Raw genomic sequence first — 22,855 nt, forward strand, 5'->3', positions numbered from 1 at the left:
AACTGAAGTTGCCAATCTCAAAGAGGAGAAGGAACAGTCTCCCTCTATGATATACCCGATGTTGAGCTGCCGGACGAGATCACAGACTGAGGAACAGTTTGAGAAGAACAAACAAAAGAAACCTTCAGCATGGAAAATAATTCAGACACCGCATATGTTCGAGAAAGACGAAGAAGAAGAAAGGGGACGAATCATAATCTACCTGAGACATTCAAAATCTATAAAAACCAAAAAAGTCAAAGCTTTACAGAATATAAATGTCTGCCAATGCAAAATACTGAAGACTGACACGATGCATTCTAGACCACTTGTCTCCATTTGTTTTAATGACCGTTATAAGAGCAAATGGATAATATCCAAAAGTTCTGGGTTTGAATACAAACTGGTTCATTCTGGTTCAAGTTATAACAAGTTATAATCCTTGAGGTTTTCATGAAATAAACTGCCTTGTATCAACGGTTCAGGCTGCTGCTGGTGTAATGGTGTGGGGGATGTTTTCTTGGCACACTTTGGGCCCCTTAGTACCAATTGAGCATCATTTAAACGCCACGGCCTACCTGAGTATTGTTGCTGACCATGTCCATCCTTTATGACCACAGTGAACTCATCTTCTGATGGCTACTTCCAGCAGGATGATGCAGCATGTCACAAAGCTCAAATCATCTCAAACTGGTTTCTTGAACATGTCGATGAGTTCACTGTACTCCAATGGCCTCCACAGTCACCACATCTCAATCCAACAGAGCAGCTTTGGGATGTGGTGGAACGGGAGATTCTCATCATGATGTGCAGCCGACAGATCTGCAGCAACTGCGTGATGCCATCGTGTCAATATGGAGCAAAATCTGTGAGGAATGTTTCCAACACCTTGTTGAATCTATGCTACGAAGAATTAAGGCAGTCCTGAAGGCAAAAGGGGTCCAACCCAGTACTAGCAAGGTGTACCTAATAAAGTGGCCGGTGAGTGTTTATATATATATATATATATATATATATATAAACAAATTCACACTGTACTGACATTTGCATTGCTTTTGTAGTTTCTCATGATCTAAATAATGTTTTTGGGAACCGTCCGATATTTAAAAAGTCATCAGTTTTATGTAGTAATATAGTTTATTTTTGTGTGTTTTTCTCATGTAGCAAAATGGGACTACAAACTGCATTATGTTGCACAACCCTGTTGTAAAATGAGAATAAAATGAACCTTTTAAATGAATGAGCCCCTTCGATGACCAATCAGAGTTTTGCTGTTGTTGCTAGGAGGATTGGTGTTCCAACTGTAAATTGACAGAGGGCCAAGCAATAGTCATTTTTCTGAATACTCGGCTGACAATACAAATAAACAGTGATTTAATAATCAAACGAAATATATATAAAAGCAAATGAAGGGATAATAAGTAAGAACATAAACATGCAATTTAAATAAATAAAGTAACATAAAACGTGCTGGGGGTCAACATGAATAAATAAACAGTAACTTAATTAAAAACATTAAATTGGGAGCATAGTTGTTGGTTTTACATTTACAGAACAGACGGTTTCAGTATGGGAATTGGGACCCATGGCGAAGTGTTTAGGAGCTGCAGGTATCTATTTTTAAAGAAAAAATTCTGATAATTTATTAAAATGCCATTACAACTGAATAATGGATCCACCCAAAATATGTTATCCTTGAGCCATTTCTTGAAAAATAGAAATCTGCTTTCATATATTTAACATTTCGTAATATAAAAGTGTGCTTGTACACAGAACATGCAAACAGTGCTAGTTTGACTAGAAGTTGTGAAGTTGTTTATGTTCTAGCGTTACCTTTTAAAATCATCACTCATATTTCCATATTCTCCCTTTTCCTCTTCATCTTTCCAAATTTCCTCAAGCTTCTAGCGAGAGGGGCGTGTCCATGTATGACACAGACAAAGATGGGTTCTGCCACGAGATGGAGCCAAATGTAATACTTCATCATCTGTTTTTTTTACACTTCAGGGGCTCATTTTGTGCCATCCCAGGCTTGTTGATAATTGGAGAAATTAATCAGTTATATGTGTTGCCAGTGAACCACCAGAGGCAACGCTTCACATTTAAAATAAAAATAAATAAATACAAAAAAATAAACCTCAAGCATTGGTGTAACAACACAGAGAATAAAAGATTTTTCATACATATACACCCGATACCTACACACACACTTACAGACATACATTCATTCTTACACGCACATGGTTTGCTCACAGACACACTAGCACTGTTCCTATAGGCCTGTGAAAACAGTAACGTTTTCAGTTTAGCTTTAAATGTACATAAAGTTTTATAGATAACTAAAAGCACCTTTACCAGCTCCAGATCGTATTCCAGGTACAAACAAAGAGCAACTGTCTGAAGACCTGAGAGCTCTGATGGGGGTATATGGTGGTGGTGGTGGTGGTGGGGGGCTGAACCACGTATAGTGCCGTAAAAACCAATGAGAGGACTTTGAAGTGAATTCTCTGTTGAATGGGAAAACTACGAAGGGATTTTAATACATAAAATAACTATGTTCAACTGGCGACGCAAACAGACGCCCCCTTTGTGAAAGTCCTGTGTTTGTTTGACCCTACCCATCCCTATCCCCTCTCTGAGTGGACCTCCTCACTCTTTATACGTCACTTCCTCTGACCGTCTGATAATGAACCGGGTGGGTTTACATTGGAGGTAGCTTTAAAGGAATGAGACCGGATTGGCTGGAAAGTGTTACAAGTATTCAGCAACGTCACTGCATATACGGTATTTTATCAATGATTAGAGATGAAGTAAATGCAAAACCTGCTCCTCTCACACTCCCTGTTGAATCAATGCTGCAGGAATTATGCCAGCTGAAATATGGTTGGGATGATCTAATATGCGAATATTTTGCAGACCACTGGAAGAAATGGTCAAAAGCAGTTCAATTGTTTGTTTCCACATTGGACATTTGCTCGGCAGGCTTTGATTGACACACGCCAAGTGCATCTATTAAAGAAAACACGTCTGTCACACCAGGCTCACGGCAACAGCTCGCTCTACCAATGAATTATTCAGGCTCCTGTGCCACTGCATTTAGACATGGCAGAACAGAGCCGGGAGGCTGGGCAGAAACAATATCAACCGCTCCCCCTGCTTCTTCTTCCTGTAGTGGACTCTGGTACTTCTAAATAATCAAAGGCCATTTCCTTTTTTTATGTTCACTTATAAAACTGAGCCTTCAGCTTGGCCCACTTGGCCCACCAGGACAATCGCACCCGGGTTACCTCAGGACTCATGCCAGTGACATCATCCATTATTATCCGTGGTGATTCACGCTCATTAATTGATCCCTCTCCATCATCTTTATCTCAATTTTCTGCATTGTGTTGGCAGACCGTGGCTACGCTGCAAAACTGTATCTTATTTCTGTACACGGATTAGATTGTGAAATCTTAATGCTGATGAATTAAATAAAGCAATTGCATCAGATAGAAGTGGAGAAGAGGGGGGGGGGGGGGCCCAAGAGAGATGTTTCACGTCAAGCAAATGTGTCCAAGCGGGAAGGGGGGGAGAGAGAGAGAGAGAGAGAGAGAGAGAGAGAGAGAGAGAGAGAGAGAGAGAGAGAGAGAGAGAGAGGGGGAGAGAGCGAGTAGCAATACGAATGGTAGGACTGTGCAAAGAGCAAGGTCACAAAACACAATTGCATTGTGTTTCACTCAGGCTGAAACCTGAGCAGCCAAAGTATCCTTCTACCAGAGAGAGAGTTCCTGTTCACTACCTTTATTGCTGCTAAACCTCACGTGCAATTGAACTCTGTATTTTTTTTATTTTTATGCATGCAACAGAAAGAACCAGATCCATATAATTTAATAAGTTCGGAAGTACTTTAACATAAGCGTTGCAGTTCAGAATCCAGACAGCGTTGTGCTAGAACAATATCCCACTGTGCAGAATAGTTTCAATAGCTTCAGATGGATGATAGTGAGAAGAAAATGTTTGGATCTGGACCTCGTCAGCCCACCAACCCATTACTGTCCTGTAGAGTGTGGGTTAGGTCACATGCACAAGGACACGTTGACATAATGAGGACCGGTCCTCTCAGCTCTCCAATGAGAGCTTCGCCACAAAAACATCTGTCCACACGTTACTTTTCATCTTCGTCTGTTTACACTCAATTCTTTTTAGGTCTAACATTTACACAGGCCGCACTACAAATATGGATATATTTCTCTCTGACTATAAAAAGAGGTTCCATTATATGTTGATATGATATTTTTTGTTATTAACCCTCATTTTTAATATATTGTTTTGATATTTACATTTTACATTGACTGCTTTAAAAAACAAAAATGTAATACACGATCACAACCTTTTGTATACGATATTCTACATTATAGGCCACAGATTCATTTGACACGTTTTGACATGTCACAGAAAAAGCGCAGGTGTAAACAATGAAATTAAAGATTTCACTTCGCTGGTATTGTGCACGGCGGGCCACTTGAATGGAACGTATAGCCATCGCTAATGTTAGTAACACCTGTACTTTTTTTGTAAGTAAAATATCTGCTGTAAATAAAGGCCTATATTGTGTGTTTACCATTTCACTTTTTGTATTTGTACAATTAACAGAGGCTGTAGGCACAGGCTGACTATAAAACCTGCAAAACTGCTGGTGCATGAACACCACATTTTCCTGTTTCTGTGATCGGAAGCTGCTCTGAGATCAGCTCCACTAAACAGGCAGTTTCCATGGTGCAAAGACCTGCTTTGAGCCACTTTGTCTCCCCTCAGCTGGATGTCCCTGGCTTGACCTACTAAACGCTATTCATCACAAACGCGTTTTTATTCTCCTAATTGTCCACTGTTTTCAAAACTGTCCTGGAAGTAAACTACGCTGTTTAAACCCTAACAAAAACGGTTGTATCCCGGCTATCTGCTGGTTTTTAAACTTAAAATAAGAAGTATTAACACCGCAGTTTGTATTAAAGGTGTTATAGGAGGGATACTAATCTTTCTCCCAGCCTCTCCCTCCCCTCCCCTCTCTCTCCCTCTCTCTCTCCCTCTCTCCTCCCACTACTGCATTGATGCTGTTACCTCCCTCGGCGGTGATGTCACCGGCTCAGTGGAGCTCGAGCATCCTTACCAAAGACAGGCAGAGACAATAGGGCCATTTTGACCGCTTTGGAGTGCGAAAAAGCGGCCGAGCAACCGACCGGTGTCCCCTTCCTTTTCCTCCCCACTGGCAGGGCAGGGCAAGGCAGAGAGAGAGAGAGAGACAGAGAGAGAGAGAGAGAGAGAGGAGGTGGGTCGGCGGTAACCTCAGCCCTTCCCGTTTTCATGGAGCGGGGCGGCTGTTAGCAAGAGGCAGTACCAGACCTGGAGGAGACCAGAGGAGGTGGAAGTAGATACGGAGCTGGATAATAAAACAGACAGGCACGACAAACCCGGTCTCGACACGGGAGCACGTCGCTGTTAGCACTGCGGAGGTAAGGTAACCTTTTTTAAAATGTGTCCATTATTCCGCCTGTAACGCAGTTTCAACAAGACATCCTTTATTTACTTAGTGTTGAATCTCCTGGGAGGAGATGAGCATAGGGTGCGGCCATTGAAGAGGCTGTCACTGTCGGAAAGATACTAAAGAGACAGCATGACATTAACGCATCTCTGTAACACAGTACACCATGATATATTATAGCTTATGTTGTTGAATAAAATGTGTTTTAATTCCGGGAGCAGGACGACGGGAATAAACGCCCCGTCATTGGGCGAAAGGTACAATTCAGTGTGTTGCTGGTAGACTACACCTGCTGATTTCAGTGACGTTAGCTTATAATAAGCTCTCAAAATGACGCAAGAAATATTTTTAAAGAAAGTATTTCACAGAGACGAATTATCAGTTTTAGCCCAACGAAATACGAGTCATGAGCTAGCGTTCACCTGAGGTGTATGGCCTCACTGTCATGCTAAAACACTGTCAATTCTATATGTTTTAATGAGGGATAAGGAAAAAATGTATCAAACTGTCGTCATGTTCAAATACACAGCAGCATGCTTTATTACATTAGCCTTTGTCGCCGGGAAAATGGTGGCCGCCCAGCTGAGCTGCATCATCAGCTGATTGGTCTGAGCATAGGAGAAGATTATGAAGATGGGTGTAGCAGATTTAAATCATCAGAACTTTATGTTTCTATACAAAACATAGTCTGTGACAGTGGGTGGACATAAGACATGCTTTAAGCATGTGGATCTTTATCCCTTCATGTCAGACATCCAAACAATTTGATGTGGAATCTTTTCTATTATTCTATTATTTTTTTTTAATCAGTCCCTGTTAGTCTTCAGTATATAGTGCAGGGTTGACCTTAAAAACCCAAATATTGTTTTCCTATAGCAATGTTAACCTGCATATATTTTACTAATGAGTCTGTTTAGGGGCCAGCTGCAGGAGAGGGTGTACCAGGAAGCAGGGTGACACAGCAAATTTACAACACTCAATTATGATGACGGACATCTGAGTCACTAAGCACATCGGCACATACTCTGAATATTGATGCAACATCCAACATCATCCCACATCTGGGGCATCAATTAAGTTACAGCAATGACATTTTCTCTTATTGATAAATAATATATTTGATAGCTATAAATGATGATAGCTTTATGATATTCACAGTTCGACGGTGAACGCTGCTTGTATCCTGTTGCTCACTGTTAAAGCTTATTGATGAACACATTAAATGATTGTAATTTGATCGCCACAGAGGATGATGAGTCATGGTTGCTCCTGATACACTCGCGATGACACCACACGCTATACTCCCACAGTGATTTCATATTGGTAATTCGTCTTTTAGGGGACGAGTTGTTCATGAGACCGAGCCGCCGATCGGAGCCAGACGCTGGATTTGTGGCTGGTTTTCGGAGCCATTGTCATGCCGGAGAAATAGCCTGACATTTAGCTGCTGCTGCTGCACTTCTTTTGTTACTGCTAGCTTTATTATCCGTCTCCCTTGGCTGTAGCTGACCATGCGTGGTCTTTTCGTGTTACAGCCACACAGCCCTGCCCTCTTCAATTGTGCTCGTCACGTCAACCATAAGGTCTCATGTTCTGTCCTCACAACTTTCAACACAAATGTAAAAGAAATAAAAAAACACACCTCAGTTTCGTGCCAGAAAAGGTGGCGTACGTCTGTTGCAGCATGTCCTGTGCACATGAACTGATAAAACTAAGACTTGTATTGATCAAGATTGACTTTGTGCTCCCTTCTACAGACCTGCGGGCCCTACACCTGGCCACTAAAGAAGGCACCCCAAGGTGCTAGGAAGTCAGCGTCATGGCAGGGGCCTCTGTGAAGGTGGCGGTGCGTGTCCGCCCCTTCAACTCAAGGGAGATCGGAAAAGACAGCAAATGCATCATTCAGATGTCTGGAAACACCACCAGTAAGAAAAGCCGAACATTCACCTACAGCATGTGTGTCATGTGTACTTGTTTTTATGGTTTTTATTCAAGGCACCCAGCTAGATATACGCCTTGAGTTGGGAAATCCTTTTTTTCTACCAGAAGGTGCAGGTTCAGGCTTTTCAGAGCGATTTCTGACCTTGACCTCTGAACCCCCTGTCCAAGGGGTTTACTGAAAAGATGAATAGATTACACAGTACCAGGAGTGACTGTACAAATCTCCTGTGAACAAGCAGGCCTGTACCAAGACATGTGATATGAGCAGGAAATGTGTTTAGAATCAGCTTTAATTTCATGAGAAGAATATTGAAGACGCAAAGTATTTGTATTCATCTATGGAGAAAATGTCAGTGATGTAAATGTCATCACCGCGTCAGGAAGTCTATTGAGCATCATGCTCGAGGTGGCATAATCTCCTGCAGATTTGACCTGATATTTATTTAGGGCAAGGCCTGTTATGTGTTCATGTGGCCAGATTAAGCCACGTTTAAAAATGTCTCCTCATTCAACATTTTCAACATTAGTCTTTCCATTCAAATCTGCCCCTAATGCAACTATTTAATACGTATAATAATAGATACATTTTTTTTAAAGAAAACTAATGATTTTGTCAACATTAAATACCCGATACAAACATTTGTCTACCTGCCTATAGCTACAGTAAGGTTTCCTGCCAAAACCTACTGTATTTGTTTTTGCGGCCATTTGCGGTATATATTCTTTAAGTATGTAGTTTAGAGCACCCACATTCCTTGGGTTATCCGGTGCAGAGTGAGGAGACTGGAAAGATACTCGATATGTAGTCTGCTTTGGAAGGTAAAGCCATTGGTCAATAATGGATGAGGCTTCCTGAAATATTTACCGTTTGTCCTAATTTAGCCGTCTCCCCCCCTCCCTCCCCATGTCATGGGTGACTAGACAACAAGCTGGGTGGCTTTTTTGGGCCGACTTGTTTTAACTGTGCGATTTGTTGCGTTTTGTGATGTAGTTCCCTGTTAGATTAAACACTTATAATCTTTAAAAGGAAATCTCAAACCATCGGTTCTTATGAAGTCCCTGCAGACTCTCCCAGCGTGAGGATGGCTACATTTTGTTGGCACAGAGCTCCTTCTTCTTAGTATTTTGCCGTCAGCAGTGTAAACTTCGATATATTTGCCGTGTGGATACCACTGAAATGTCCTTGGCAACGTCCTGCTTGACTTAATCTGTGAATTAGAATTTTTCTGTTGTTTTTAATTAAGCATGTCACCATGATAATCAGTATGGTGTTCGCTTGTTCTTCACTTAATTCTAATTTGGTCGGTTCCTGCTTATTCACTAATCAACGCATTCTTAATTTGGAGACCTCATGAGAGAACCCACCACAGCAGCTTTGCAGTACACACTTACTGTGGTTCAATCATCAAGACATAAATATATAGAAATATTGGGGTTTTGTTTTTCAGGAATGTAGGTTTTATTTATTTAGAAATTACAGTTAAATCAGAACTAGTTATAATATTTAATATAAGCACCACAAGACGTGTGCAAAAGATTTCCTCAGACCTGCATTCACTATTCAGTTACCTTGTGGGCTTGATTCCCCACAGTATGTCACTTCTACAAGCCGGTAAATTGCAGTGTCATGTCAAATACATATTGCAGTGGACATGTTGACCAATAAGGAAGCCCCCAACACTGATCACCTTAAAGACATTAAGTACGCCTGTATTCAGATCTTTAGAGAGGCCTAAGTGACGATTCTGTATAATCAATGGACCTTACTGAAATCACATAAATGAAACAGACTTTATCAATAATGTCAACAGGTCTAGAAAACATCTTGCTGGTCAGACCCACACACAACACAAAGCCGCTCTCATTGAGACGGCATGTCTCCTCCAAACCGAGTCAATGGCTCTGGATGTGGACTGGAGGACGTGAGCAGGCCGATGTCATGAAAAAGCCCGTTGGTTGCAGTGTCTGGAGGGGATAAATGCCCTCTTGTCTTTTTTGTAGTCTGGGCAGAGGAAAGGAAGAATAAGAAGGAGTGGCTTTCTCTTCTGTGTGTGCGCCGCTCTGCTTTGTGCTCTCTGACACTCATGAGTGGGTCAATACCCCAGTTCCCACAAAGTAGGAGAATGGTGGTAATCTTGTTGTTTGAGAGATCTTTCCCTCCCACACTGGTCTTCATTAAGATGCAGGGGACAGGCCTGAAGGGAAAGTAGGCCTCTCTCTAGAGGACTGCTGGGTGCATACACTTGGTGGATAGACTTACATCTAAGTTGCAGCAAAACACTTCTAAACTTGAGGACATTTCACGAATAGTGGATGCAGAATATCTGTACATAACAACTCTTGCAAATGTCTTTTCGTGTGGTGTGTTCTATGTGTTTGAATGTAGAGACAGATTATATTTTTTTTAAAGATTCATGTTGCTTTGAATTTTGAGTACCTCATTAGCATCAAGTTTACGGCTCCTTAATGCTAATTTTGGGTGTCTTAGTCTTTATAAACTTGGATAGAAGTCCAACATAAAGCAGCAGACAGCATAGCACATACAGCCCGTGCTGCTGCTGCTGCTGCTGAAAATAGTAGCATCTACGTGGCTCTCCTCCAGTCCCTGTCAGTGGGTTCACATCCCCTCAGCCAGACCTGCTGACGTAGCCACATTTCCTCTCTATTGACTGGGGCAGGTCACCCATGACGGCCTGACCAGCATCACTCACTCACATTTAGGAAGACAAACATGGAATAGGCTTTGATAGGATGCTGAAAATATGCTTTAGAACAACTCAAATGAAACCAGAGCAGACATCACTGACAGAGATGAAGATGAGCAGTGGTGTAGCTTTACAAAATACTGCTCGTATATACACAATACTTACTGTTTTACAACCTGTTTACATCTCTGTGCAATGAGAAGTAATCAATATATACACAAATACATTTACATTACATTCCTGTTAAATCATAGCAATTACTGCAGACCTGTCAACCACAAATTGATATTATTTCATTTTATATTTTATTTGTGTATATTTTCTCCCTTTGTTTTAACTTATGCACTATATTTAAGTCTCAGACTAAAAATATATATATATACATATTTAATGAGTATTTGTGGGAGGGAGCCTGAGGTCTAAGATTGTCATTGCCAGTTATTGCTTCTCTGTAATTGTTGTGCTCATGACATGACACGAGTAAAGTACTTAAACTTGAACTAATATGTATATACTTGTATACTAAACATCTTACCTGGTGAAAGTATTGTGCACACTCTTTTCAATTAGGGATACATCAAAATATACAATATCTATTTATTTTCAAATTCCAAAACATTGTTTTGGGGAATTAAAATCCCTGATGTGATGCCAGAACAAACCTACAGGACCTAAGATCGATCTTGAAAATGTATTTGCATTTGAAAGTATTTACAGTCAAATGTTTAAGTGCACAATTGTTGCATCGTCATGTAGAAAACTAATTTTGATCATCAAATCATTTTAAGTAATTTTAAAGCAAAAAATATCCCCCCCAATAAAATGACCAGTCAAAGAAATAATCTGCAGATTATTTGATCATGAAAATAAATGTTAGTTGCAGCCATGCAACCAGCCCCACCATGATGGAAGAAAATAACTAATAATAACTGGACAGCTTAACAATTATTGAGACAAAACAGTGTCAAATAATGTCAAATAATAGAGCAAGCTTCCATTTGTTTCAAATGGTCTAGAGGTGGATGGATTTTTTGAATGGGTCATATTTGAAGCATTAAAATCTGATTGGGAAGTCGTCTCTTCAAGTAGGAAATTACATCCAGCTTTTATGAATTGTTGCTACTTATCTTTACAGGGCACGAATCACATCTTTGAAAGAGAGAAAGTAATATGTGTGAATGGCAGTCATGTCCGCCTCAACCCACCAGTAGAAGTGATGGAAGTGGACACACTGTAGGTACGTGCACAGACTCCTGACCTCCTCCTGTCTGTGAGCACACCGCCGGAAGAGAAACGACTTGCTGTTGTATCTCTTCTAATTACGTCCCCCCCCCATGACATGACTTCCAGACCCGCTGTCGTCTATAAACTCAACACCTCGTGATTAAAAAGCGTTTCCGTCATAAAAAGAGAAGACGGGTAGTAAAGGGGAGCATGATGAAGGGGGGAGACGTGCTCTGTGTGCTGCTAAAACTGGCCTCAGGTGGAGATCGCTCTGACACGCAAGCTGTGACCGCTGAGAACGTCACCAAAGCTACCGGGGGCAATTAAAACAGGCAGACCTGGCCCCACGTCTCACTGTAACGCTCACATATTCAGCCCATCACTGCCTCTCTAAAGTGAGTGATGGTGGTGGGGGGCGGGGTCGTCTTGTATGAATCATACCGCAAGAGATGAGTAAACAAAGAGAGGATGTTGGACTGCAGAGGCTCTGCTTCTGGGTAAATCAGATTTATTTTGTTTTATTTGATGTCTTTCTTCTGTTATCGAAGCCACTTTCCCTAAAACAATGTCGGCATTATTAACCAGGAAACCAGTGTGTTTCTTTCCTGTTTTCACCACGATGCAGCCTGAGACCTTCTGGGACCTGCATTGATTGTCAGGCTGTATTAGATAAATACGTCTATAGAGACTTCTCACAGAGGACCTTTAAACGTCCATTTTTCATCAATGATGGGAGGATGTTTGCATATCAGATATGCAGTATGTGAAGTGTCTCTTGCAGTGAAATCATGTCCCAGACCAGTACGTCCATCCGCTCCATCCCCGTCAACACGATATCTCAGCAACACCTTTGAGGAATTCATTTATCGGAAACGCCCTCTTGGACTCCAGGATGAACTAGTTAGAAGGTGGTGATCACTTAACTCAAGAATAGGGTAAAATGCTAAAGTGATGACATCTTGTACAGACATGGAAGTAAACTGCAACCCGACTGGTTGATGATTAGAGACTGTTTATTGTAAGATTCAAACAACTGCACGGCCAAAGCCTACTTCCAGAATACATGAGCAGTCTGGCTCTACTGGAACAGGTAATAAGGCTGAACTGAAACACAAATGTGATGAGTGGAGGGATTGATCGCCATCGCTTGATTCATGCCAGCCGTCCCTCCAATTGTAATAGATATTTCGGTCGAATATCTGGTGATGTTGTGATGTCTCTGATGTTGTTATTGTCAAGGACTATTTGTGAAGGGGGACAGTGCACAGAGGAGGAAATGAGCAGTACGGAAAACATTTCTTGCTAATTCATGAAATGGATTCTGTGGCTGCGGTTAGCAGCAAACCTCTTTGATTTCATGACGATGGTAAGCGCTGAATTCAGATAAGTCTTCCAGCGAACGTGCTCAAGTCACGCCCGGTAAATCAGGCCTCATGTCTGTGTCACAGGCCTGAAACCGGAAACCCACGTCAGCCCCACTGGTCCATATATCATGGCTGGGAACCCAGTCGCAGTGTAGAAGGGAAATAAACGTGCGTACACTTACTTGAGAGTGGACTGAGCCCGGGGCCTTTTCCTCTATTATCGACCACATGCATTAGCAGTGACTGGAGCTCCGGGAGCAGAGAAGAAGCATTTGTTATAGAGACCACACCAGATATATTGTTCTTGTGAGAGCACGATACCACGGACTGTGGTATTTATTTCAATATTTGATTTCAATACCTGAATTTGACAGATTCTTTTGGGGAAAAAAACAAGCAATTAGCATTTATGTATCTGATATTTTGCCTTTTGAGAACACAATGTGAACTGAATTGATAAAATGTCTCTAAATCATGAAAATGAACACGCAGTAGGCCGTATAGCATCCCATCACACGGGCTTTATTTGTCTCTGAAAGCATTTCTCTGCAGAACTCTCATTGCTGCATGTAGTATTATTCTTTCTTGTGGCTCTGTTGTCAGATCAAATGCATTATTCCAGAAGTTAAACATCTGGACAAGAAAGAAGTTATGAAATATAAATCATCAATATATCAAAAAGTCCTGTGTTCACTTTCAGACATTTCAGGCATTGTTTTGTCTGATTCATGACGATGCATAACCTCCATAACAGCAGACCACATGGGATAACATAATAACAGCGAACAGATGAAGTGAACCAGGTCATGATGGAGTGAGTGCCTACATTTCATTGGTAGTCATCATTGCCCTGGGATGTATCTCTACCAGACCAGAATATGACATCAAAAAATGTAAATTGATTATAATTTTAAGTAATTGATATATAAGGGAAAAGGTTATTTCCAGTTTGAAACAAATAATAAATAAAGTAAACAAATAAAACGTTTTTATTTGTCTTAATTTTGATTCATGCTAAACGGACAAACCTGTGACTTACAATACAAATACTTTAAATTAGATCATCTGACAGTCTGGAATAAATGAATATTGTGAGATCCACTGAGGTCAGAAGGCTGACAAAGATCAACTGAGATCCTGATGAAGTGAGATCCTGATGAAGTGCAGCTGAGGCTGACGGTGGTTTCACGGCGACGCTGTTGAAAGATGAGCTGAGTCTGACGAGCTGAGTGTGAGCTGTCCTAAGATGGCCACTGCTAGGTAACAACGTGGCCTTTTAATCTGGCACCGCCATCAGGCCAAACTGTACGTTTGACAATAGCAAGTGAGAATAAAATCCAATATTTAATTGCCATGTCAGCACAGTTGATGGGAATGTTCCTCAGGACATTTGTTTTATACTGCGCGCTCCTTTGTGCCGCTACCTCTCTACTTTTAAAATGTTGTTCTGCGACTAAAGATGCTTGTGCGTCTGAGTTTAAGTGTGGAACAGCCTCAGGATATGTGTTACTCATGCAGCGACATTGTCCTTCACCTGAAACTCTGGAATGTCCTTCCGGAGGGGAGGGATTTGAAGAGGGCACAGCAAAATAGTTTATTTTTTTTAATCTGACAAGTTTGTGTTTTGGTGTGTAATTAGTGTTGCAGCCTCACAGAGCCTCCTGCAGGGCAGTGAAGCAGCAGTGCCGAAGATTTATCATGAACCTGACTTTATGGAAATGTATGCAGATTGGCACATATTTTATAAGATTAAAAGTACATTTTCAGAAAAGTTGTAATCCATAAAATAACTGTCTTCATGTAAGTAATCAACTTGGGAGGTTTTTGTGTGTTTTGTGATATCTATTGGCTTAAATGTTTCCCCAATTTACCTGTAGTGTCCCTCCTTAACGTGGGCAAAGAGACTGTGGTTAGGTTGAAATGTCATTTTGCAATAACACGATGTCTGAGTTTCAGTCAATGCAGGAGGGGAAAATGTTGTCCCAGCATTCAATGTTCATCTTCCAGAAGCTGCCAGACGGTTTCTTGTCCCCGTGCGTCTGATGCTTGGCTGTAGTGCAGAGGCCCAAACACTACCTGTGACTGTTGGTTCAGAAAGAGGAGGCGACCCGGGCCTTCCTAGTTCTATTAGCGCAACACGACACAGCGCAGATACGGTTTCACGTGGCCGGCTCTCTGACTCGTGTTCCTTGTCCTGTCTTTCAGCCATCGCCAACCCCAAGCAGGCCAAAGACAACAAGAGCTTCAACTTTGATTACTCCTACTGGTCCCACACCTCGGTAAGTCTCTCTGCATCCCCACAGCGTGAATGTTGTACTGTCACCCCAACAGAGACACACATGTGCATCACTGTGGATCGCTTTATGTAGGGCTGGCCTATATGGCTGCAATCTAATATATTTCATATCTGGATTACAATATATATATATAGCACAGTTTCTGGTTGCTCAATAACCACATGGTAAAGCCTTGTATATTCCTGTGAATTAAATGCTCAGTATTTTATCACTTTATTAAGAACTTTTGTGCAAATTGAACATAACAGTCAGTGACATTATAGAGAAAAAAAATATTTCATTGACTGTTCAGATTAAGACAATTGTTTGATTGAACAGATTTTAAATTTGAGTTAGTATGTGCTTTATATTAAATGTTTACACGACCCACATATGATTTCATCACGATACAATTCCACTGAAAGATGATAAACGATCACATTGAATTATCGCCCAGCCCTAACTTTTGTCAGGTTTACGAGAAAGTTTAAGATTTAAGTGGCTGATTATTGATCTCTGTCCGCAGCCAGAGGACATCAATTTTGCCTCTCAGGTGCAAGTGTACAAAGACATCGGAGAGGAAATGTTGCTGCACGCCTTCGAGGGATACAACGTCTGCATCTTCGCTTACGGCCAGACGGGCTCTGGCAAGTCCTACACCATGATGGGGAAACAGGATGTCCAGGATCAACAAGGGATCATTCCTCTGGTACAGACTTACTGTGATTGCTGGACCAGTGGTGATGATAAATCAAAGGAGAGATGAGTTTGAATGTCTCAGATGAGACTATAACGTTCATATTTTTCCTCTTCCAGCTGTGTGAAGATCTTTTCACTAAGTTCAACGACAATGCAGGCAACAGCAAGACTTATTCTGTGGAGGTAAGCATCACGTTCTCTCTGTCATGGGCTCCTCCTGTTTATTGCATTTATTCATCATTGATCTCACACGAGCAGAATACATTTATTGTACGAGCTTATTTCTATCTGCAGTCCCTGGGCATGTTGACACAAACACCTAATGCAGTTGATACAAATCGAGGTCTGCTGAATGTGCTGAGCTAATATAATGATTCTGAACAGGTAAGCTACATGGAAATCTACTGTGAACGTGTGCGAGATTTACTGAACCCCAAGAACAAAGGGAACCTGCGTGTTCGAGAGCATCCTCTGATGGGACCTTATGTGGAGGACCTGTCCAAGCTGGCTGTCACCTCCTACAACGACATCCAGGACCTGATGGACTCGGGCAACAAGGCCAGGTGATGGAGCTGTTTACGCATTCAGGCCCTTCACCATTGATATAGATAATATGGTGAAATATACCATATATGGTTCAGATTCAAGGTCCTGAAGGTCAAAAACTAAAGCTCTTTATAATGTATATTAAGGTTCAGCTGACTATTATGTTCTATCTATTTCAATTCAAATTCTGTTTCTTAAGTTTGTCAGACCTAGAGTAGAAACATCAGGACTAGTAATTTGCTCTGTCATAGTCAGAGACTCATTGTCCTTGTTAGACAAACGTGGAGCAAACAGCTGATGAAAGTGTCTTCATTGTGTCCACAGGACTGTGGCCGCCACCAACATGAACGAGACGAGCAGCCGCTCGCATGCCGTCTTCAACATCATATTCACTCAGAAACGCCACGATGCCGAGACCGATAACACCTCTGAGAAGGTCGGGTTTCATCCCATCCCGACTGCATTTATTTAACATTGAGCTGCTGCCACTGCTTATCAATGAGCTGATTGATGACGCTGATTTAAATCTTGTCGTAAATGGGAAATCAATGATTGCTTGAAGGTCGTACTGTAATTATAATGTTACGTTGCGCAGATGTTTATTTAATGAGACCCGTCTCCTGAATAAAGATGAATAGCTTTAGGGGTTGTTTTTGTTTGTGTAGTTTAAATAACGGAGTCCGCTTATTGGATGTTCTGTTGCAGGTCAGTAAGATAAGTTTAGTGGATTTGGCCGGCAGTGAGAGGGCAGACTCTACTGGAGCCAAAGGGACCAGGCTTAAGGTGAAGTGTTTCCTACTTTTTGATATTAAAACAGATTTCCTCTCCGAATATGCCTACAATATATGTCAATATTAAAACAGTGAATCACTGTGTTAATATCATTGTCTGCTTCTTGCTCTATCGCAGGAAGGAGCAAATATCAACAAATCTCTAACTACACTGGGAAAAGTCATCTCTGCTTTGGCAGAAGTGGTATGTATTATATCTGCATGCTGTATATTATGAGACAAAGCAGATGTTATCAAGGATACACAAGTCAATTTTACTGTCTACTTCCTTTCAGGACTCTGGCTCAAATAAGGTAATTTGTTTAACTTTTTAAAATTGTTATTCATTTGTTTTTCTTAACCCAAATGCCAATAAATACATTGATTTTTAATGTGGTGTTTTAATTTGATACACAGAATAAAAAGAAGAAGAAGGTGGAAAACCACATCCCTTACAGAGATTCGGTTTTGACCTGGTTACTGAGAGAGAATTTGGGTATGAGCACAATATTCCGGTGCTCCCAGTGATCCATTAGACTATGACAAACTGAAACTAAAGTGTTTGCCTTCATTCTGTCAGGGGGGAATTCTCGTACTGCGATGGTAGCGGCCCTGAGTCCAGCTGACATCAACTACGATGAGACCCTCAGCACACTCAGGTAGAGAACGCATCTTCTGCTGCGTCTGTTTTCCCTCCCACACAGCCGCTCACTGTGGCTTTGAGGGACACCGATGTCATTGAGTCCAAAGTGTTGCGTAATACACGTTTTCCCTCAGTGGCTTGCATCATTTTCACACTTCACCCTTCATGAGTTGCAGCTGCAGTGCCAAACTGCAGAATCCTGCAACTTCGTCTCCTCCCTCACCTGTGTCACATGCTCAATGATCCCTCCCTCGTGTCCGCAGGTACGCAGACCGCGCCAAACAGATCCGCTGCAACGCTGTGATCAACGAGGATCCCAGCAACCGATTGGTGCGCGAGCTGAAGGAGGAGGTGTCCCGTCTGAAAGACCTCCTCTTCTCCCAGGGCCTGGGTGACATCATTGACAGTAAGGGACCATTTGTTTGGTTTATGTGAGCATTAGTGCCATCTCTGGATTTTAATTGCAAACATTTTTTAAAATGGTTTAACATCCTTTTTGTTAGTGTGCACACTCTTCTCAATGATAACCTGTCGAAACAGCGCAACATATATTAAGAGCCAGTGCAGAAAAATCAATGGGAAGACGACGTGAATGGAGATGAACAGCGACTGATTCTCTTTAGATTGCAGTTGCAGTGCAGTTTACTCCCATGCTGTGACAGAAAAACAGGCAGGGTGGGAAATTGTGTGAGCGGGGTTTCAAGCATTGGCTACTGGAGCTAGCATGTCAAGCTAGCTAACATTAGCATGTATAGGAATGAACGTCTGTTACAAACAGGAGGCGTGGAGTTTAAAATTGTGGGCATTTACTTGGCACAGAGGGTCTGATTATAAAAAATGTAAGATCTAGCTATTTTGTTCAAATAACACCGGTCAACAACAAGAAGTGAATGTGACTCTTCTGCTTCTTCATTGACTAAAAGAGATGTGAATTTACAGAAGCCCCGAGAAGCAAGTGAGAAACAAATATGTTAAAGTTCATGTTTAAGTTCCTTATATTTTTTTCATCTGTGAAACAGGTGAATTTGAATATACACAACTTGCTGACAAATAAAATATGTACCTTGTGTTTAGAGTGCATGGTGAAATACAAATTCACCTGGAAGAAAAATGAATGCTTTTAGTCCTATTTAGAACAACAGTGGTGCACTTCCACGTCTTGTGGCCAAAATTAGTATTACAACAACAAACCTGACAAATACAATCACCTGGAAAAACACAGACTAAAAACCACAAATTGTTTTTTTCTTACTTGCCTCTCAGGGCTTCTGTAAAATCCCCAACTTTGTCACAAAATCACTTTTATTCCCAGATTTTGGTCCATGAACATTGTTATCTAAAGGTGTTACGCTGTCTGCTTCTCTGTCTCTCTGTCACTCTTTCTCTTCTCTTCTCTTCTCCCAGCATTTCGGTCTGGTGCTGACATAGAGGGTTTGAAATGTGTGTTTACTGGCTATTGCTTTTGCTCTTGTGGCAGCTTAGCATCACCGGCGCTTAATGTGACAGTAAAAAGTAGATTTCTTTCTGTGTTCTTTGCAGCACCGCAATATCACAAAGCATTGATCAGAATGTTTTAGGCGAGTCGCACTGAAATACGAATGCTAACGCAATGCAAGCAGCCTGCAGTCTTAGGGTGATTTTTCAAGCTTTGTCATTTTGGCTCTAATCTTCAGCTCCTAATGTGCCGTGTCATGGTGCTGCAGAGATCTGTGTATGGCTTCGTAGCTGTAGCATTGGCGGGAAAAGGCGTAATTGTTCATGAAGCAACAAAGCAGAGCCTCACAATATGATTATAGACCATAATGAGTTATGTTTCCTCCCTATCTAGCTACCCCTATCTAGCTACCCCTTCCCCTGGCAGGGTGACTCTATCGCCCCCTGTTGGCAGCCATATGTGATGAGTCAGCCTTCAGCCGCAGAGAGTGTAATCACTTCCATAATATTGCAACTTTAAGGAAGTCATGTCATTTTATGAGTCTTTCTATAACACATGACTTCATTAACTGCACTGCGAAGGCAATATTATGAAATCCATCTTGGCGGCCGACAGCCTGTCCAGATGGATGTGTGTGATACACTTTATTGCTCTGTGGTTGCTATAGCAGCAGCTGCCGAGTTGATATTCTTTTCTTTCATCGACTCGATCATAGGCCTTCAAAATCCCAGGATAAAACACTGAAAATGTGATTTAAGAACTACAGAAATGGATGACTGCTTTCAGTAATTTGACGTTGCTAATGTTAGAGAAGCGCACTGAGCATCAGATGCATCTTGCTGCTTTTAGTTAATAATCCTAATTGAGAGTTCAAGCTTCCCGATTTTCTCTGCAGAAAAAACACAAACCTATTACAAATGAGTCATTAAGTTTCTGCACAAATGAGCTTATGATATATTTTATTGTCCTTACATGATGACTCATTTTGTTTTTGTTGATTGGGAATGAGCAATAGAATCCTTATCTCATGCTCGGGTTTATTTCTGAAATGGCGGACGAGCGATATAAATACATGGCAACTTAAAAAAGAATATTTTCTTGTTTGTGAATGTTCCTGCATATGACGCACTGCTTGAAGATTTTGTATCATAGCTGCATTTCCTTTGGTCATGGCTGGACGGCCTCCCTGTTGCATCCTTTAAGTTGCTCTTTTCTGCGCGTGGCTTCCTGCTGCTGCTGCCCTCGCTTCTATACTAGAAGATAACATTTCTCTCTGTGAGTTAGATTTCTTTCAAGCCACATATCTTCCTTCTTTTTCTATTCTCCCTTCTCTTCTCTTCCTTATCTGTTTGCATTTCTCCATTTCTTTATTCCCCCGTTATCGATTTCCCCGACCCCACTTCCTGTACACACCCCGCGCCCCCCACCCCCGACAGACCTTTCCGATCACAAGAACAAGAACAATAAAGACCAAGCTGTGAATCAAAGAGATGATTTCTCCACAGTGACGAATACCATGACGGGGATGAGTCCCTCTCCGTCTCTCTCAGTCTTGTCCAGCCGCGCCGGATCCATCGCCAGTCTTCATGACCGCATCATGTTCAGCCCGGGCAGCGAAGAGGCCATCGAGAGGCTGAAGGTGAGCGCTGGTGGAAATGCTGTTCTGTCCATCAGTAAACCCACACTCTGCATTGACACAGTGTAAATGTACTGCGAGTACATACTGGATATTCCCAAAGCTGCATATTGTTCATCATCTGTATGCAGATAAGTCTTCAGTGTGCTCTCTAAGCATTTTACTCTCAACCTTCTCAGCAGTTAAAGTGTAAGGCTGGCAATATTCTATATTATTGCTATTGCTGGCAAATCTCATGAGTGGACCAAAACTAACAATGCATTAATCTGTTTATCAGTATGGTCTGTTTGGCCCATTTATTCCTACTTAAATGATAAATCTTTGAGTATTTAGAGGGATGACGGGAGAAAGATAAAAAACAGTCGCACACTGCAGTTTTCAAAGTTACTCAAACAGGAGTAAATTGTGATTTTGTCGAGGACTATTTTCAGTCATGGATCTGGTGCTAGATTGAGTATTGATGCCCGGCAGAACCATGCATTGCTCAAAAATTAACTACAGTGTATCTTAACCAGTGGCTCATTGGTGTGTTTTTAATAGTTTTTGAACAACAATGGAAGAAGACATATCAGGCTTTGAATATAGCACACAATAATTGTCAGTGCGTCAATTCATTGTTTGGTCTTTTCATGGGATTTGTTGGCAAAAATAAAAATAATAGTAATAAAAAAAAACACTAGACGTGTATTAATTACCCCTGTCTTTTGAAATGTCAGGAAACCGAGAAAATCATTGCTGAACTCAATGAGACTTGGGAAGAGAAACTTCGCCGAACGGAAGCCATTAGAATGGAAAGGTGAGATATACCTTTTTATATATATAATATACATTTATATTTACTTTATTTTATTAGTAAAAATTCTTCTTGGGATTCAGTTTTTCTCTTAGAAAAGACAATAAATTGTGAAAAAACAATGCATGCACACAGAGACAACAGGCTTATAACAGAAAACTGTTTAAAAAGACAAGTTAATATACCAGTAGAATATAATATATTTTATAACATAGTCAATAATCCTGTTTTTCTAGTCTATAAAATGTGTTCATCTTAAATTGACTCTATAACTTGCATGAAGAAGAGCAGCTTTATAGCATGTGTAGTTTTTACTTATTGAGTATTTAGCAAATCAGAAACGACGGGGTCGTTTGTGCAGTATGCACTTGTACAGAAAAATGAACCACTTTGCATTTGACCAGCATGTATATTGTTGTGTGAGGCATCTTGAAATACGACAAATCCTGCAGCCGCTTGGTTCAATGAGTCTTGCATTCGTCCACAGAGAGGCCTTGCTGGCAGAAATGGGTGTCGCAATGCGAGAAGATGGCGGGACGGTCGGCGTGTTCTCTCCCAAGAAGGTAAGAAGACATGAGGCGTCTGCAAAACTCTCCTCTGTGATCTATTACTTACCATTTATATTACTGAAATGCTTGTTTATTTACCCCAAAGCCCTCCGATAGCCCTAGAAAGCCCCAGCCTGTGTTTATCGACACAGTCGGGCTGTTTTCCCCCAACGAGGTTTGTAGCTGTGAAGTGTTGAGCTGCCTCCCTCTCTTCAGTGCTCTGAAGCCTCACTTCAACACGAGCCTCACCGAGGCAGAGCAGTCGAGGGTTTCTCTTTTTTTCATTAAAGTGTTATCTGAAATCTTCTTCATTAGTCACTTCAAACACTCCCTCGCAGTGCCGAAGGCAGCAATGGGTGTAAACATGGGTAGTGCCCCCATTTCAGTGATTTATGGCTGTTTTCCTGCAGCCCTAAAACATCAGACTGAGACGAACACTCATGCGGTGAAGCTGTGGGGAGTGAATTTGACTGCATGGCTTTAACTATATCTGATTGGTTTTTCAGCTCTCTGGTGTGCAGTGTATGCATATGTTATATCGTAAATAACATATGGATAATGAATAGTTTAAGTGTATTACTAACCACATTTTTACGGTCAGTAAATGATTCCTTTTTCTGCGTTAGACACCTCATCTGGTAAATCTCAACGAGGATCCTCTGATGTCTGAGTGCCTGCTCTACTACATTAAAGACGGCATCACCAGGTTAGATGTTGTCGTTTAACAATCTTTACTCAAGTGCTTATTGCATTTTCAGTTGTCATATTAAATCAG

The 22,855-nt window shown here is 41.3% G+C and overlaps 1 protein-coding gene across 1 annotated transcript in view; it reads left to right on the plus strand.

Annotated features, from left to right (window-relative positions):
* Nucleotides 1-7,319: 7,319 nt before the first annotated feature.
* kif1aa (kinesin family member 1Aa) overlaps nt 7,320-22,855 on the plus strand; it is a gene marked incomplete at both ends in the record, with an annotated part of 33,703 nt that continues 18,167 nt past the window's right edge. Inside the window, 16 exons of the mRNA XM_079157498.1 lie at nt 7,320-7,425; nt 14,940-15,013; nt 15,537-15,719; nt 15,827-15,892; nt 16,094-16,272; nt 16,580-16,691; nt 16,961-17,038; nt 17,165-17,230; nt 17,322-17,339; nt 17,443-17,521; nt 17,606-17,684; nt 17,932-18,074; nt 20,609-20,742; nt 21,456-21,535; nt 22,020-22,095; nt 22,707-22,786. Coding sequence (XP_079013624.1) covers nt 7,320-7,425; nt 14,940-15,013; nt 15,537-15,719; nt 15,827-15,892; nt 16,094-16,272; nt 16,580-16,691; nt 16,961-17,038; nt 17,165-17,230; nt 17,322-17,339; nt 17,443-17,521; nt 17,606-17,684; nt 17,932-18,074; nt 20,609-20,742; nt 21,456-21,535; nt 22,020-22,095; nt 22,707-22,786 — 1,553 coding nt within the window. The remainder of the gene's footprint in view (nt 7,426-14,939; nt 15,014-15,536; nt 15,720-15,826; nt 15,893-16,093; nt 16,273-16,579; nt 16,692-16,960; nt 17,039-17,164; nt 17,231-17,321; nt 17,340-17,442; nt 17,522-17,605; nt 17,685-17,931; nt 18,075-20,608; nt 20,743-21,455; nt 21,536-22,019; nt 22,096-22,706; nt 22,787-22,855) is intronic.

This window comes from Pholis gunnellus (genome assembly GCF_910591455.1).
Source record: "Pholis gunnellus genome assembly, chromosome: 4".
In the NCBI taxonomy this organism is placed as follows: domain Eukaryota; kingdom Metazoa; phylum Chordata; class Actinopteri; order Perciformes; family Pholidae; genus Pholis; species Pholis gunnellus.